The sequence below is a fragment of the Triturus cristatus genome, chromosome 10 (assembly GCF_964204655.1).
Source record: "Triturus cristatus chromosome 10, aTriCri1.1, whole genome shotgun sequence".
Taxonomy (NCBI): domain Eukaryota; kingdom Metazoa; phylum Chordata; class Amphibia; order Caudata; family Salamandridae; genus Triturus; species Triturus cristatus.
This window is the reverse complement of record NC_140593.1, coordinates 1238696720-1238715494: the sequence shown is the minus strand read 5'-3', so window position 1 is coordinate 1238715494 and position 18775 is coordinate 1238696720. Positions and strand designations below refer to the sequence as shown.

Here is an 18775-nt window from a genome sequence, read left to right as displayed (position 1 = left end):
GGAGAAATCCACTATTGGTTCTACGGGTGTCCGGAATTTTGTAGACTGTGATAAGGCAGAAGAACTGCCCAGGGGCACCATGGCTCTTACCTGGTGCAATGGTGACCACACGGATGCCCAATGGAGCCAAGTCGCGGGCAATGGGCAGAGTCATCCCCACGATCCCTCCTTTGGATGCAGAGTAGGCTGCCTGCCCCACCTGCAAACAGCAGAAGAGAAAGTAAGGTGAGAGCATAATCCACTGCTGCACTTGGGTACACACCAGTATGGACGGCGTTCCCCCAATGCATCATACTAAGCATGAAGTGATACGGCACAAGCTGCTGCGGCCTTCGGGCACATCACATGGTGCAGAGCAGCAACCACTCGAGCAGTGCTTCTGGCACGCTCCTGCTCCCACGTCCTAGTACTCACTGCTTCTGGCAACCTCCTGCTCCCACGTCCTGGTACTCACTTAGCAACCACTCGAGCAGTGCTTCTGGCACGCTCCTGCTCCCACGTCCTGGTACTCACTGCTTCTGGCACGCTCCTGCTCCCACGTCCTAGTACTCACTTAGCAACCACTCGAGCAGTGCTTCTGGCAAGCTCCTGCTCCCACGTCCTGGTACTCACTTAGCAACCACTCGAGCAGTGCTTCTGGCAAGCTCCTGCTCCCACGTCCTGGTACTCACTTAGCAACCACTCGAGCAGCGCTTCTGGCACGCTCCTGCTCCCACGTCCTGGTACTCACTGCTTCTGGCACGCTCCTGCTCCCACGTCCTGGTACTCACTTAGCAACCACTCGAGCAGTGCTTCTGGCACGCTCCTGCTCCCACGTCCTGGTACTCAGTGCTTCTGGCAAGCTCCTGCTCCCACGTCCTGGTACTCACTTGTCCATCGAATGCAGCCACGCTCGCTGTGTTGACAATGACCCCTCTGTGCCCATCTGAGTCAGGCTCGTTCTTCACCATTTCTCCGGCAGCCAGGCGGATGACATTGAAGGTACCGGCAATGTTTACCTGCAGAAAGAATGGTCAGATCACAAGGTCAGCAGTGTGCATTGGGCTGTAGCAGAGTCTCGTTGGGAAGACAGGTCCATAGCTCCACTTACCATGATCACCCTCTGGAAGTCCTCGAGGCTGTGTGGAAGATCCTTTTTGGCGTTGTAAGTCTTCACTGCCACGGCAATCCCAGCGCAATTAACAGCAATATCCAAACGCCCAAACTTCTCTCTTGTCATAGCCAGAGCATTCTTCACATCTGCTTCCGACGTCACCTGCGGGTGAGGGAATGAGAGAACACTCATGGGAACGGGGTGACTGAGGTGGAGATGCAAGAACTATCCCAGGGCTCTACTTAACAAGAATCAATGGCTCAGAAGAACGTTGCATCAACAATTAAGACTCAAAACATACTTGCAAGGTAGGAATCCATTACACACGCCAAGGGCAGATTCAGAATTGTTTATCTCAGGATGTTCCAACATAGGGCCGCACTGGCTGGACTGGGTCCATGCCTATTTTCAAGTATCCATCCAAGATAATTTTACATATAACGGCTTTAAACAGAAATTGGGTGTTTTATAGGGTGCGTTAGCGTGACCTCACTGGGTCATACACATGCCAACCTCTTCAGGACCCTCAGGCTTCGTCTGTCAAACCTTCAGCTCAATCCTGGGTTGGGGGGCTCTGAGCAGCGAGGCTCACACCAAGGAACGCCAAAACAATGGAAGAAATCAATGTTTCCGCAATATTAGGAGGGCGACCTAATGTCCTTGTTCACATCGAACTTTCCAATTCAATTTGCATGGATCTGTAATCACTCTTTATTTCAATTACTTTACGTATTTCAATTAATTTGCAGACAATGTCTTTTTCCATAAAGTTCTTTTTATCAAGTATCCAATTCCATCACACTCAAAACAGACACAGCAAACACGTTTCATTACTTATAGGGACTTCATCAGGACCTGAAACTATAAAATATATATATATATATATATATATATATATATATATATATATATATATTTTATTTTTTTTTTTATTTTAAACATGCAATCAATACTTTTCATTTACTAAAAATCAACAACTCTGGTTCTTATTTTTACATAACATTTTCAAAAATTTTCGAATCATTTTTAATCTAACATGAACCACTTCCATTTCAAGGACAGTATCTATCAAAATTGCTCTACCAACCTCTTACAGGTATACAGACTAATATATACACACCATCCCCCAAAATTACATTAATCTGTGTATTCCGTAAACCAAAAGATGCCAACTTTCTAAAGACTGATTGCAGTTACCAAGTGTGTACTACCAAACTAACACCTCTAGTGCTCCTCAAATGCGCATACAAGATGATAACTTCTTTACTTACAACATAAAACCCCGCAAGACCTTCCTCTTCGACTGCTCCCCATCCCCTCCCAGCGCCTCGAGGCCCTCACGGGTGAGTCGCATGCTTTAAAATTCCCTGATTGATTGCCATTACCCCCCTTCTTAAAGACCGCAAAATTAACAATATCATTCCCTGGCAATCTTATGCAAATTTCACTCAGTCCCTTGGAGTCACTTTAGGCGCCCAACTTGGTTGGGAGCTAGTTGGTGGGGGGGGGGGGAGTGGGGGGGGGGGGGGGGCAGGTTCTCAGAAACAGCCTCAGCAGGCGAAGCAGTCTTCAATCCATTCCAGGCACTTTTATCCTTTTTAGGGTGTTTCTATGAACGGGGTCTTGATGAAGGGGATGAATGAAGCTGAAGGTGTTCAAAGGCTGCTGGGAATGCAATGTGGCCGACAGGGGTCTTGCTGCAACTACTTATCAGTCCATGAAGGGGGGTGGGGCGCAGTCCGGGCCATAAGGTCGACGTCCCTCAAAGTCCAGTCACCACTGGATTACTAGTTGCCAGTATCACGGTCCCAGGCCAATCCTTCCAGGGTTAATAACTTGTCCCCTGGGGGTCCCAGATGCACTTTTTCCACACTCCTGGGCTCTGTGAACTCTGGTGCAACGTTGTGCGTCGGGTCTTGGTGCCAGGTGCTCCATAACTTGCTCCAGCAAGTTTCTCAGCCGTTGTGTTCCAGCGTTGGGAACAGGAGGCCAGGTCACTGCCCCTTGGAGTCTCTTGGCTTTGGCTGGGCTCTGGAGACTACTTCTGCTCAGGCAGGACACAGCAGGCACAGCCCCTCTTCTTTGCTAGCCACTAGGTGCGGACCACACCGGTGCAGACTCTTTGCTGGTTCCTCGGTGCAGCAGGGCAGTCCTCCTTCGGTCCTCTTCCAGTACAGTCAAGATTTGTGTTCAGGGTGCCCTACTTAAAACTCAGAAAATGCCCTTAGGGCAGGATGCAGTCGGTAGCCAACCTACCCAATGACCAATTCCTGTGAAGTGTGGCTTCTAGGTATCCCTGGATGCACCGTTCTGCCCACTTCCAATATGGTGTGTGAAGCTCCCTAGCCCAACCCAGAGGTGTGGCTATCAAGGGGCGACACGCCCCCTGGAAATCCAGTTTGGCAATTGGGTTCTCTTCTCCTGTCCCAAATGTCCGAACAATTTAGCAGCTCCTCACCCAAGTGTTAGCCATTTGCCCTTCAAAAGTGACTTCCTTTGAGGGAGTTATCAGGAGGAGGAGCAGGCCCCTATTGTATACTTTCCTGGGACTCGTTAGCATATCTCCCCAGGAGGGCAGAAAGCGTTCTCGGATACAGGATCCAGTGTGCGACCAGTATGGGAACAGGAAACTAAAGGCAACTAAGTGGCAATTTTACTCAAGTTGCACACTGCAACTTGTTACATTAATGACGACCTGAGAACTACGTCTGGCTTAATGTAATGAGTTTTTGATACCTTGGATGACCCACTTGGGTCGTCATCAGGGGCGGCTGGTGACATTTGAAAATGGTGTGGCGTAAAATGATTGTCATACTGCACCGCAGCGAGTGAGCCCGAACAACCTAAGGAGGGTTCAGGGAGGGGGGGGGGGGACAACCCGAAAACATTTTGAAAAAAAAGAGTGGACAAATGGTGCATTTTCAAGCAAATTTGAGAAAGCTGGAAGGTTAAAGCAATTGTGAAAGTGCAGTTATTACATTAATAAAGAGATGTCATATAACAAAGGTAGCTGCTTATTCAAGCTTTCTTTCACCCCATAGTCCATCAGGGTCTTGAGACAAGACAGATAAGAGAAAAAGCAACGTGGTCCTCTTCGACCAGGAAGACACTCATGTTTCATTGGTAAGAAGTCAAAAGATTGGTCAAATTGAAAACCTAAAATGCAATTCAACAATTTGAAAGTACATCTCATGTATGTTCAACAAGCCATGTTTTACCCATGATTGGAATTGAGAATCACCAAATAAACTGAGCCACTGCAATCAAACGCAACCAGAACTGTGGCTCGAGGTTACATATTGGCAGAAACAGTCTAAATAACTATGAAAGTGACATATAAATATTGACCATGCAACTCAAACTCAGAAGTTCCAGATCCGATTCACTGCCAGAGCCGGCCTCCCACGCGTCATTTCATGTGGGCTAAGTGCAGTCTACAATTCATGACTTGCCAAAGCAAATTAACATTCTCTCATATTTAAAAATTCCTGTCGCAGACAAAATTTTAAGTTACCCCAAAGCGGGGCAAGATTTTACATTCCAACATTCAATGGTCTGTTCCAGTGTCTGATTATAGTAGAGATAACTGTGTACGTATGCTCATAACTATATCTGTCTTACTTCCTATGTCCCTCTTTTTCGCTCTCTAGCTCAACATACTCGTTATACCCCTCTCTCTTTCTGCCACACTCTCTCATTCTGGCTCTGCTTAGCTCCATCTCTCTCTGTTTCACCCCCTCTCTCTTGTTCTCTCTAACAATCCATTGCTTCTCTCTCCCACACACTCTCTCTCATTCTGGCTGTTCATCTTTCTTTCAATTTCCTTTCATCAATCTTGCTTCACCTATCAATCTATTCTCTCTTATGTTATCAATTACATCCAGTTTAGTTTCATTACACACCAGGCATGACATTTTGGTTTACAGGTGCAAACTGTCTTTTTTCTCTTTGTTTTCCATTGACTATCTCCAAGTATCTGTTTTCTCTCTTTCTAGGCCTGTATCTCTTTGTGTTGTTTTATTTCTATCTACATCCATATTTCTTCAGGTCTGTCTTTCTCTTCTTTGCACCCTCTTTCATTCGGTCTGTCTCTTGATTTCTCTCTACTGTCTCTAGCACTCTCTTTTGTCACTCGCTTCATATCCTTTATTCCGTCCGTCAGTCGCTCCTCCCTCCTTGAGGCTATCCGTCCGTTCGTCTATCTGCATTAACTAGCTAGTCATTTATCTAACTATAGAAGCCACCCCCTCTTCTCTACCCCTCCTTCATCTATCTGTAAATCTACCCATCTCCCCTATCCCCCTACACACAGAGGTGGGTGGAAGTCTGCTTGAAGTACGCGGCAGGCCAGCTTGTTAGTTTTTTTTTGTTATTCAGCAGTAGGTATGTGTTTATTTCACTTCCACATTTTGTTCAAGTCTTGCTCTCAAATCAAATAGCAATCACATTTACATCATTTGCAATAAAGCAATGTTTGCTTTCCTAATGCGTGCAAAAGCAAATGCCTTGAGGTTACACATTATGCTTCTGCAGTGCGCTGAACGCTTCTGTTTAAGCAGGAGGTGATCGGCTGGTCACAAGTTCGAATACCAGCAAGAAACACTTGAATTTCCATCATCCCGATGAGGGTAAACCCAATACCAATAAATTTGGCAATGAAGCATGCGTTTTTTTTTTTTTAATTTTAAAATACAGACCATTTAGGCTTTCTTTCATTCCCTCTAAAGTTTAAAAAGGAAAGAGAGGCGACACTGCGGAGTGTACTTCTAGGCGCTTTCAGGCTAAACAGAGCATGACAGACAGTATTTGAGTGGTGCTGCTGTCAGAACGGCTCCACCTGTTTCAAAGCCGTGTCTTTCTTGTATAAAGTGCACAGTATCACTCGCATTTGTTTCAGAGGGCCAGCCTAAAACGAATCCAAACTCTTAAGCCACAAATCGGCAATTTAGTCACTAGGCCACTTTTGCTAACACCAATTGTGTGCACATTTAGCTCATCCCACAAGTGTAGAAATTTAGCACAAACGTTTGTGCCCATTATTTTAGAGGTGGGCCAGCCAGCAGGTTTATAGGACGAGCCGTCATTAAGGTAACCGTGGAGATCCAGTACAGAAATACACATGTGATACCTGTAAGGTGCTCTTACACTGCTCGGTCTACAGTACTCTACTTTAAATTCTCTTGATACACAAACAAGATCAACATTTTTTTTTTAAACCCGTTGCCTGCTTCTTAGAGCCACTCATACCCCTCTTAGATACAAACACATTAAACTCGTAATAAACAAAAGCATGTGTATGAAGTGCCGTTTTTTTGAATATTATTGCTCCTCCGGCACGTCTGGAACCCTTGATCATGGAGTTGGTGTAGTGTACCGCACTGCACACAGTCAGCACCGTAAAACTTCCCATACACTCGAAGACACTCCGAAACGGTGAAAGACTGAGACAGACTAGGAGCCGAGCCAACGTCTGGCGTCGCTCTAAGAGACACACATCGGGCATGTAAATTGTGCAACACAACAAACGTAAACTAAAAATATGATAGACGCTTTAAGATTAAAAAATGTGAACGTTTTCTCAAAACACACCTCCTCCAGTCTGCGAAGTGTCTCTTCAGAACGGCTGGGAGCACTGAGCACAGCAAAGCGCGGCAAGTCCAGCCTGCGGGAACGAGAGAAACTGCGCACAATCCACTTTTGAGCTTCCCGCCGCCTGCCTGCAGCCACCCTCTACCCCACCCCTTCATAGCTCATCATAGGGCAGGCACCGCCCCCCTGTGACGAACTGGGAAAGGGATTGGCTAGAGGGCAGCGATTCCCCCGCCCATTAGGAGACGGGGGGCCGGGGCTGCTGCAATGAAGCAAGCAACCCTCGGTCCCTCGCTCTCCTACGGGGAAGGCAGCGGAGTAGTAATGCGCATGATCGGGCTGGTCATTTTTTGACAATACCCAAAACGGAGCATGTGCATTGCGCACTATTACGGCGCTCCCAGACAACAACTTCCAGTCACCACCAAGTGGGCGTGCCTCGGGGTGAGGTGCTGCCGGCCCGGAACAGCCGCGCCTTGAGTTTATACAACACACACAACAATCAGATTAGATTGAACGAATGATGAATGGGCCCTGGGGGCATGTGGCATTAGTGGCAGGTGGGGCAACACCCCAGCGCCCAAATGGACGCCCCGCCCCTGGTCGTCATATTCCAGAGTTAGCACAGCTGAGGGGGATCAGCGTGTAATCCTGCACTCGCTAATTGTGCGACCAAGCTTTTCCAGAGTAAAAACGACAGTTCCACATTTTTACTATCAGAACATGTAACATTACATGTTCTGCCAGGGAAATATGTTGCACCCTGCCACATGGGTGACTTACACATATACAGGGGGCTAGGGGAGAGGGGTAGTGGTAGTTTAGCTTTGCCATTGCTTTAAATGGCCAAGTAGGGCCACCAATTAAAATTGCTCTTGCAAATGGCAGCTGGGAGTCTCGTCTTACTCGTTTCTCACCCAGGTGGCACAACTAGTGCTGCAATCCATGGGGTGACCCTCTAACTTACATGCCCTGGGTACCATCTACTAGGGACTTGCAGGTAAGTTAACTCAGCCAACTGGATAAAATCCAATTCAACATATCAGTTGAGGGTTACTGTCACATGCAATGAGGTCTCATTAGCAGGCCTCAGTGCACGTTCAGAGTAAAAAAAACACAGTAGCATAAGTCTAAAAACTTGGGGGTGACCGTACTACGAAACATGTTCTTTCAGAAATCATATGGTTAGGCAGAGGTTATGCCGAACACTTGATGTGAATCAGCTCTCACACTGGATGTCCCCGCTGTAACTCTTTCTCATCCACAGAAAAAAATATAGAAAACCACACGGAAAACCACACGGTCCAAGATCACTCGGGGCTTGTACGACCTTCTGGAAATGAAGGTCAGTGGTCTCTTGCACAAGCTTGTTGTGGTCCACAAAGATGAACAAGCCTTCAATGAACCGCAGCTCCCGGTCACCACTTGACAAACCAGTGAAATAGGAAGGCAAAGTTTCAGATTGCTACATCACTGCGTCAGTCTGCTGGACCCTTCTCCCCACATTTAAAGTCCACAAGGCCTACTGTCTAAAGACTAGGGGGGGGTGGGCGGGTGAATAAGATGCCCAAGGTATGGTCAGTTTAAGACACTCTTAGATATCTTAATGTGTGAGAAAATCATACAGCGTTGCTGTGAGAGAATGAAAGATTCTGCCTCAGGCACTCTGTGACTGTGCAAGAGATAACTAGCTCTCTAGAAACACACCTCTTTGGATCACTAATAACTTTGGTCCCACTTGATACACCAGCAGAAAATGTGCAAAAACAAGGTTAATGCATGCAGGATCTTCTAGGGAAGATTGAGTAAATTCCTCAAGGGGGCATGAAGCCTTTCCTTGGGGTCCAGGGCGCTCAGAGTTTACGGGTATTATTGGATTAGATTTACCACACTTGGAATGGGGCAGCAAACCTGTCGCGCTCCCAAGGGATGGCCAAGTAATATCTTCCAGCACTTGACTCTCTCATGGTCAAGCAGTCACAAACAAGTAACTTCAATGTCCAAACCGGTCTGAACTGTGGAAAGCAGAGGAATGCGTTCTACTCAGACAGAGATCAGCACCGTAATCCGCGAGTGCTCAGCACCTTCTGGGCCAGAGCTAGGGCTCACAATAGGTTTACACATTAGGTGTTAGGGTACGGTAGTCTGCTTTAAAACTGGTTACATGGGGTGCTGTTGTGTTGGCCATAAAACGTTGCAGGGCGCAACAGGACACAACTCAAGCCAGATCCTTAATGAATTTTGCAAAGTTACATCCAAGTCCGTATAAAGACCAAAACTAAGGGTCCTGTGGTTTTGGTTTGCAGGAAATCGGTGTTTGCACACTATGCCATTGTGCATCTGACACAAAACCAAAAAGAATCCCAAAAGATGCCTAAGGCGCCCACCACCCAAACAACTGAAGAGCTCCACCTTTAAAGTAACACATTATTTTAATCTCCTGATGACGCAAATGTGGAGGGCAGTGTCCCGTCCATGGTCGCAGAGGGTCAGTTGGCACAGTCACTGGAGTCGAATTTCAATAACTGCAGGAAGATTAGGTGGGATCCGTAGGTGGATATAGTTCTCGGTATCATAACCGTCCCTTCATGTTTCGGAAAGGCGGTGCGGTCTGTAGCTCTGGTTATACCTGTTACGGTACAGATTTTCCAGTGATTGGGGGGGGGGGGGGGGGGGTGTTCACAGGGCTAGGAACGGTACTTTGGGCACTATGGAGCCCAGTAGCTGGACTTGTGGCCAGTGCAAAGAAACCGGTCCCAGGATGCTTGTTTCCGGTCCTTGGAAAACATGGCTTGGCAGTTCAGGCTGGACTGTTCCCATGAGGCACAAGGTCAAGACTGATTTGCATATAGCTGTGTGACATGTGGTGGCGAAGTGAGCTAAGGAACGATGGTGGATTCGACCCAGATCTGTGACTAGGGGTGAGTGCCTGAAAAGTTTCAGCACGCCGTCCATCATCTCCTTGTGTTTGCCCTAAGTTGGCAGGATATGCCCAGACGTGGGTCCCTTGCTCACTTTGCCACTGGATTCAAGTTAGCCTGGCTGATGAGGGCTGATAGCCCGAAACCGGTCCCAGGTTGGCTTGGCAGTTCAGGCTGGACTGTTCCCATGAGGCATGGGGTAAAGACTGATTTGCATATAGCTGTGTCTGGGGTGGCGAAGTGAGCTAAAGAACGATGGGGGATTCAACCTAGATCTGTGACTGGGGGTGAGTGTCTGAAAAGGTTCAGCGCTCCGTCCATCATCCCCTTGTGTTTGCAGTGCAAGGGAATACCAGCCACAGCTTTAACCCTCAATAGCTCCAGAATCATAAGGGCAGGAAACAAAATTCTGATGGTTCTAGAATCAATGAGAGCAAGTCAAGTCAAGCTTCTCCGGGACTATAGAATGGGTGGAAAGTATAGCTGCTCTGGACCTATAAGTTTTGTTCTTATCTCATCAAATTTGCTGAGCATTCAAAGAATGAGATTGTATGTCAGACGCTCTTTTCAGAGGGCGCCTGTTGCGTGCCCAAACCCCCTCCACTTGCTGCTTGAGCCGTCCCCGTCACCCCCTCCTTCACCACTAATTGACCCCCCCCATACATCATTGCTTCTTTACACAGTAAAGGGTGGGTATTTCCCCCATGCGTAGCCAGCCCTGTGACGCAGCAGTCGGTGCCCTGTGCTTTCATTTGCAGTGTATATGTTCTGGATGTGCATCGGTACAAATGAATGTCAAACTCGCAAGTCAGAACAGGTAAAATGCCCGCATTACTTTGGTTCCAAGTGGTACTTGTGTGGAGGAAGCACCGTTAATTCCGCTTCAGCTGTGCCGACATGTTTTATGGGTGCATCCTACAGCTGATCACGGCCTCTGCCCTACAATTGGTTGCAATGTGCTCTTCCCCCAAAATACCAGAATTGCATAGTCTCGTTAGTACAGCGCGAGCTAGCCTGCAGCCTTCATTATGTTTGAGTGGGATGGATTTTGTTAATGTTTTTCTGTTGTTAACTTTGATTTGAAATGGCACCGCTGCCATTATCCCGCCGACATGTTTTATGGATGAATCCTACAGCTGATCGCGGCCATTGCCCTGCAATCAGTTGCCATGTGGTCCTCCCCCAAACTACCAGAACTGCATAGTGTCGTCCATACAGCACCTTGGCAGTACCTTCGATCGCACCCACCGCCTCATATTTCTGGCAACTGCAGGCAGATCAAAGCCAACAGTAACAGCAGCCACAAACCCATTTCACCAACAACATGCAGCTTTTTAAGACCAAGGGCAACAATCTCAAATATGTGCATGACAAGAGGGGCATAGCAGGGCTCGAAAAATGGTACTAGTCCTGCAGGTCTAGTGCCTTGGAAAATCCCCTCGACCTCACTTCAACCTACTTGACCTCCGTCTCCGAAAACGGAGCAAAAGTGACAAGGTAACAAGATTTAAAGGCATCTTTATTGCTCATTCCCTTTGTGAGCAATAAAAATACCTTTAAATCTTGTTATCTTTTCACTTTTGCTTCATTTTCACAGACAGAGGACAAAAGTTAGTTTCTCTTCCTACTCGCCAGAAATGGCGAATAGGACCTAAAAATAGCTCGTCCTCATCAATTCTACCTCGCAAATGCGAGCGGGCGAGTGGATTTGTCGAGCCCTGCATAGCATACCAGCAAAGCCCAGCGCCACGGCCAGGCGGTTTCCATTCTGTTTTGACTGCTGTGAGCAGCATTCAGATATGGAAGAGGAGAAGGTGAAAACAGACTCCATAAAAAGAGAAACTCTTTACTAGTGGGGCTTTCTTTGTGATCAGAGAAAGCACATGGAGGCTCTGGGGTTTACTGATCAGCACTTCCTCTGTCTCATATACAGCATGGACCGGCCTACATACAGGCTGCAGGGCCGAAACAAGAGGGTTAACTGCTCAGCACTTTCCTCTGTCTCGCCGCACACAGAGCTAGGCTACTGCTGGAGGGCCCGGTCCAAGCCCAACTGAAAACGTGTTACCGTGCATCCCGCCTTCGCCCAGCCTGCTGCTCACCCTTCTCTGCTCACCAGTTCTCCTTCCCTTCCCTCCCCTCCTCTTTCTGGTTCATTTGGCCCTTTCCCTCTAATACACTAAATCCCTCGCCACCTCGTATATCCATCTGCCCTTTCTGTCACCAAGTTCTTTTTTGATTGTTTTCTCCCCTCCTTGCTGCCTCATTTCAGTCCCATCTTCTTTCTCTCTCTTCCTCACTCTTCTCACCCAGTTTCTCTATCCTCACTTCTAGCTTCTAATCATCTTGGCTCCTTCGCTCTCTACCCCCACAGCCTCCAACTTGCTCCGTTCGTCCGTGCAAGCCCCTTCAATAAAGGCTTCAAACCTGTTTGGAACTGTGAAGCAAACATTACTCTAGGGTTTGTCTTCTGGGAGGCAAGCTGGACAAAACCGAGCCAGCATGCTGCAGACTGATTCAATCAGCATTAGTGCTGTGTTGTCCTTCCGACAGGTAGGCCAAGCTGTACAGGAGCTGTACTCAGGCGACTGGGAGTTGTGTTGCATTGAATAAGATGGGTCTGTTTCGCAAGAACCATGGACTGTCGGAGAATTGAGCCTTAAGAGGTTTTAGCAGAATTGTGTCAGCTTCCCGAGAGCTTTACCAAAATAGTTTTTTTTTGTAGTTTTATATAGCAGAACTCAACCCGAAGGTATTGGAGCACTTTACATAAGCACCAGTTACAATACCAAAGGACACATTCATTTTTGGTAGGCACAGGGCATTAAGTAATGTTCCTAAAATTACATGATGATTAAGCCGATGCGGAAACTCGAAGGCTGCAGCTCTGGCCCTTACGCCACATCTTCTAGTGAAAGTTAAAAAGTAACCCATGATATCCCAAAGGCAGGGTCGGATTGGGATCACAATTAGGTCTGGGCACTCCCAAAGCAAGCATTTGCAGTGCAATAGGTCTTGCGTTACTGAAAGTTTAAGCTATTAACGTTGCTAATAGTAATGCAATACCAATAGCTCATTTTCAGTAATGCGAAACCTATTGCATTGCAAATGCTCGTTTTAGGTGTGGTCTGAAGATGATCATGAAAGAGGTGACAGGGAAGAATTCACATAAAATATATGTTGGAATTTAATGGCTAGTTTGTAAGTTTACTGTCAAAGAAATATATGTGCTCGCTCATTAGTCAGCGGCGTCGCATCGCGTTTATAAGCTGGAGGCTGCTCTGGGTGGTGCGTTAGTTATTCATTCATTGCCTGTTCCGGGCACCGTGTCCTTTACTTCAGCGGCTGACGGGGCAATGTGTTTCATGAATGCGGGCTTGTCTGTGACGTGATATTATCTCATCAATCCTGAGGTTTTACCAGAGACCACAAAATGCGCAAAGAAAGGGGAGTAATGCAATAATCTGAGTGCCCCACAATCACCCTGCACACGGTTATGTTGCTAAAGCTCTTAATTGGTGCAAATATCATATGCTTTATAGGCAGCTTTGTATCAAAGCCAATACAATAAACCACTACTTCACTTTTTGGCACAGTACCCAAGGACAGAGAGTCTCCATAGCTGCAAATAAATTGTGTGCCTAACTGAGAAGTAGGTGCCACTAAAGAAATTAATTGGTGAAGCTCTCTCAGTACATCGTGTCCACAAAGCAGAAATAACGTGTTTACGCACCATGGTAAGAACACACGCTTTGCTAACCTTCCGGTCATTCCTCCACACCCCTTCTTTTGAGAATCAGACACACTACTCACCTCCCTAATCTGGGGAGAGGGTCGCCACAGTGTAGACCTATCCACAGTATACTTACTAACGGACCGGGGGAACTGGGGGCCCCATCCTTTGAGGCATATTTTCTAGAAGCGCAACTGCAGTGGCTCTCGCACTGGACAGCAGAACGACACATAGGAGAAACATCTTCTGAAAAGGAGCATATACCTCTTCCGGCAATCCAGCGCATGCTGCTACCCAGCACCAGACCCATGCGCACTTATCCAGTGCAGGTGTCAATAACTCGCACGTTTATGCTGAGGATACATTGCATGTCCAAGGGGAAACCCCTATATTCTCCGCTGCTCCCATTGATAGGACTCCCTAAAAATGAAAAATACTTCACAGCCCAGGCCTAACGAGTATGGACGGAGCATTCATTGACCGATATGGAATCTCTCTTTGAGGACGGACAATTACGTCCCTATAATCAACTGGTGGAGGACTATGATCTTCCGACACACTCGGTAACACACACAATATTGCATATGGGGGTGGGCAGACACCTAGTTACGTGGCTATATAAAGCCATCCGGGAACTGATCCTTAGACCACTAAACTCACTGAGACAGACATGGAAGGATGAAGTGGTCGACCTTTCAAGGACAAGGAGTAGGAGCAAGCCTTGGAATACCCCAAACAAATTGTCCAGAAACGCATGTTTTAAAAACATACGATTCAATATTATGCATAGAGCATACCCAACGCCAAAACGCCTTCAACGTTTCTACCCAGACACGCCGTTCACATGCCCCCGATGTCAGGCGCGAGGCGGACTTTAAACATATGTTCTGGGACTGCCCCACTATACAACAGTACTTGGATAACGTACATGAGCGTACGAGCAATGATGAACATTACAGATATATGCACATGGGAAGCATGCGCACTGGGGTGTTCAGGGGAGGAAAGACCGACAAGGTGCAGATTCGCTTCACGTCCCTCGCTATACTATTTATATTATTTATTAAGGAGTTTTATATAGCGCTAGCCTGATCCGAGGGTATCAGAGCGCTTCACAACAGTACCTTGAGCAAGAATCATACAATAAAACAGTATTCAACATAAAGGTTCGGAAGTCCAAGTGTGCTGAGCAGCACTGAGTTTGTCCGTGAGTCCTCAGATAACCTCATAGAGTGCATGTTGTCTTGGGGTTGAACCACTTAGATTGGGGGTAGGGGCAGTTAGGGGTCAAATAGCAGGGAGGAGGGAAGTCTTAGAGCGACAATGTCTGGGAGAGACGACGAGCAGGGATTTGCGTTTAGCTGGCGGCTATCCTTTCGGGAGGGAGCGGTTGAGGAAAAGGACTTTTAGGTGTTTTTTCAATTTTGTGAAGTATGAGATTGTCCCGATAGCGACTGGGATGGCGTGCCAGATTTTAGGCGTGTTTCCGGCGAAGGACCGTGCGGCAGTTGTTTGCGTGTTTTCATAGGGATGAGTGGTAGGGTGCTGGAGCTCCTGAGGTTCCGTGTCTGACCCGCCCTCTTGAGTTTAGCAGCCAAGTACTCAGGTTTTCCTGTGTGCAGGGCTTTGTGTGTTGAATTCGACTGGGAGCCATTTTAGTTCTCCGAGTGCTGATGAAATGTGGTCGTATTTCCTGATTCCAGTGACCATTCTAGCTGCTGCGTTGAGAGTAGTTTTGAGGGGAGCTTGGTGAAAGTTTGTTGTACCAGGGAGGGTGGCATTCCCATAGTAGAGTCTGGATAGCACCAGTGATTGGTAGCTTGTTTGAGGTCTTTGGTTGGGATGAATGGTTTTATTTTGTAAAGTAGCTTCAGGTTGACGAAGGCACTCTTTGCGGAGTTCTTGATGTGTTTGGCCATGTCGCGTTTTGAGTCTAGGGTGATTCCTAATGATTTAACGGAGTGGGTCAGAGTGCGATCGCCCTTAAGAGCATCCAAAGCTTTTAACCATTCTGAAATAAGGGGGTTCTCTTCTTTGTTGGAGTTGAGGGGGATTTCGGTTTTATCTTGGGTGAGTTTTAAGTGGTTAAGCGACAGCCAATGTTGGATTTCTTTTAGAATGGCATTTAGTTTGTGAATGTCATCTATGGAGGAGGTTTCTAGATAGATCTGGGTGTCATCTGCATAGAGGTGGAAAGGGATGTTAGCATTTTTGAGTAGGGTGGTGAGGGGTTCCATGTATATGTTGAACAGTTGAGGTGAGAGCACTGAACCCTGGGGGACGCCCATGTTGACGGGCTGTAGGTCGGAGGTAACGATTTTTTTTTGTTATCCTTTGTGAGCGGCTGTGTAAGAAGGAGGAGAAGCAGCATAGGACCACGTCAGCACCTACCCTTTCTTGCAAAGCCTTGATGAGAAGTTGGTGATCAACCGTGTCAAAGGCTGCTGACAGGTCTAGGAGAATGAGGGGGCAACGTTGGTCGGTATCGAGGGATTTGTGGTTGCCATCTGTGATGTTAAGGATCGCCGTCTCGGTGCTATAGCCTCTTCTGAAACCCGAATGGTGGGGGTCAAGAAGGTTGATGCTATCCATGTGCTGAGTCAGTTGTTGGAGGACGCATTTTTCAAGGCTTTTGGATAGGAGGGGGAGATTGAAGACTAGTCTGAAGTTATACAGTTCCTCGGAGTCAAGGCCTGGTGTTTTTAGTAGATGCGTGACTTGGCCGACTTTGAGGCATTCGGGTATGATGACGGTTCTCAGGGAGCTGTTTATGATCTTGCACCAGAACAGGGCTAAGGAGAGTTTGAGTATTTTGGTCAGTTGGGTAGGTATCGGGTCAAGGATGTGAGAGGCTGGTTTGGAGGTGGAGACCAGTTTGAGGATCTTGGTTTCCAGGATGGGGTTGAAGGACTTCCAGGTTTTTTTGGGGTGCTTGTGCGTGCTATCTACTGTCACTGGGGGCAGGCTTTTATAAACGGGGTTGACGCTGATGTCCAGTGAGAGCTCAATCTTGGTGAATTTTTTCTTCGAAGAAGTTGGCAAAGTTTTCACAAAAGTCCTTGGAGGCCTGTAGGGAGGATTATGGGGGCTTGGAAGTTTGCTGCTTGATGATTTTGAACAGTTCGTTGGGCCTGTTTTTTGCGTTGTCCAGGGCGGCGCAGAAGGAGGTGGATTTTTCGCTGCTGATGTGTTTTTTGCATTTCCTTCGGGCTGCTTTGAGTTGTTCGTGTAGGCTTGTGGAGGGGTTGTTTCTCCATAGTCTTTCTGTAGCTCTTAGTTGTCTTCTTTCGTTGTTAATGTCCGTGTGGAACCAAGATCTGGATGGGATGTTCCTGTTTTTTTTTAGTTTCAAGGGGGCTACTTGATCTCGAATGGATGTTATGTTTGTGCTGTAGTGGGAGGTGAGTTCTGTTGTGGATAGATCAACCGTGGAAGCAGTGAGGAGAGAGTTAACCCTTCCCTCTAGGTCAGTCATGTTAATCTGAGTGAAGTTTCTAGTCCATTTCGGAGGGTCTTGGGTGGGGGGGGTTTAAATGTGGTCAGCCGAGTGAGGTGGAAAAGGATTAAGTGGTGGTCAGACCAGTCCACGGGCAGGGTGCAGTCTATCGTGACAGTGTAGTGCTGGGCGATGACGGCATCTAGGATTGCTCCTTTGTTGTGGGTTTCCTCTAAGCAGTGTTGGGTAAGGTTGTTGTGAAGCAGCTCCTTCAGGTTCTGGATTAGCAGGTTGTTTTCTTCATTCCAGTGTAGTTTGAGGTCACCTAGAATAAGGTTGTTTGTGTCTCGGAGAGAGCAGTGGGCAATCAGGTCAGACAGGTGTTCGGTGAATGTGGTGGTGTTGCCTGGGGGGGGGGGGGGGGGTAGTAAATAAGGTGGCAGATAAGTATTTTGTTGTTGCTAGTGTGGATGTTGGCGGTTAGACACTCAAAGGTGTTGTAGTTGAAAAAGTCTATTTCCGTCACGAAAATATTGTTTTTGTGGATGATTTCTATGCCTCCACCTCTGATCTTTTCTATCTTTGTTGGTGATTACAAAGCCAGGGGGGACAAGAGTGTCCATGAGTGGAGATGAGGAGTCATTTATCCAGGTCTCGGTGATGAATGCTATGTATATGTCGTGGGTGAGGATGGATTCCGCTAGCTCTGTGGCATGCTTGGTGGCTGATCTGCAGTTTATGAGCATGTAGTTTTGTGTTAGTCATTTTGGAGATATTGAGTTGCGATCTGAGGATGGAGTTCCATATTTCGGGTCTTTCAGTGTGGAAGATGAGATCCATTTTTACTTGTCCTTTGGAGGCGCAGTGATAGATGTCCACGAATAGTGATTCAAGATGTTGTCTGATCAGTTTTTGTTTAAAGTTTTTTTTCGCTTTGGGTGAGAGGTTAGGGGGGAAACTGATCGAAAAGGAGATCAGGCCGTGCGGTTTTAAGAGGTTCGCAGAGGCGGGGTTAGAGTAGGCTGACATGGCAGATGGCATAGTGACTAGGTGGGATGGGGGGGGGGGGGGGGGCAGGCACCCTATAAGGAAGTGTGGGCTAGAGTTTCCAGAGCCGTCCTTTGAGGGTAAAGTGCGAGTGGTAGAGAGATTCGTGCTATTGCTCTAGGGCTGGTTGTAGACTCTCTGGAGCATAAGGCTGAGGGTGACTCCTAGGAGGCCATTGAATGGCGAGGTATCCAGGGTAAGTAGGTTATGTTTAAAAGTTTTGGAGGCATTTTTGGAGAGATAAGGGGGGTACGAGATGGAATATGAACCTGTCATGGTTATGATTAAAATTTCAGACCTTACAATTATAATCCTCTGATGTTATGTCAATCTAGTAGCAGGAGGGTGAATAAACAGGAATCTAGGCTAAAATGCTTCTGTGGTTATTGAGAGTACAGTGCCTATCTCCCTTAGATGACTTAGTAGCCAAGAGAGGAATAGCCAAGTACTGGTGGGCCTCGGCAGGACCCCCCCAGGGGTGGCCTAGGTGAGGGCGGTGAAGAAGTGGGGCGCAGCAGAGGAGGAAGTGATAAGAGATGAAGAGGTGAGAGGAAAATGCAAACACCCTATGTTCATGGAATGGGCACAGCCACTACACCAATTTAAACAGCAGACCACACAAGAGGAACCACCGGCGACATCCCAGTCCCAAATGACACACGAGTTCCCGATCAGTCCGAGGGATGAACAGAATGAGTCAGATCACACACTCCAGGAAGGCCATAGCACAGTCAACCCAGCCGCTAGAATCTCAACAATGCTCAGGAACAGCTGTTACAGTCCCCCCATACAAATATAGCCATAGCCCCTTGATTTGACATGAAAAGACACACAGAAGACCCCGCCAGCACTTACCTGCACTGACCCCCAAGAATCGCACCAGTTCAATCCTAAAGTTAGCAGTTAGAGACACAAAAACCGGCGCCAATTGGAAGGGAACGCAACCCTGTACACGA

General features: G+C 47.4%; 1 protein-coding gene across 1 annotated transcript in view; it reads right to left on the bottom strand.

Annotated features, from left to right (window-relative positions):
• The window catches only part of HSD17B10 (hydroxysteroid 17-beta dehydrogenase 10), a 43156-nt gene that overhangs the window by 21040 nt on the left and 3341 nt on the right, over window positions 1–18775 (bottom strand). The window contains exons 3-5 of the mRNA XM_085629869.1: window positions 1091–1255; window positions 870–998; window positions 91–199 (exon numbers count right to left, since the gene is read on the bottom strand). Coding sequence (XP_085485995.1) covers window positions 91–199; window positions 870–998; window positions 1091–1255 — 403 coding nt within the window. The remainder of the gene's footprint in view (window positions 1–90; window positions 200–869; window positions 999–1090; window positions 1256–18775) is intronic.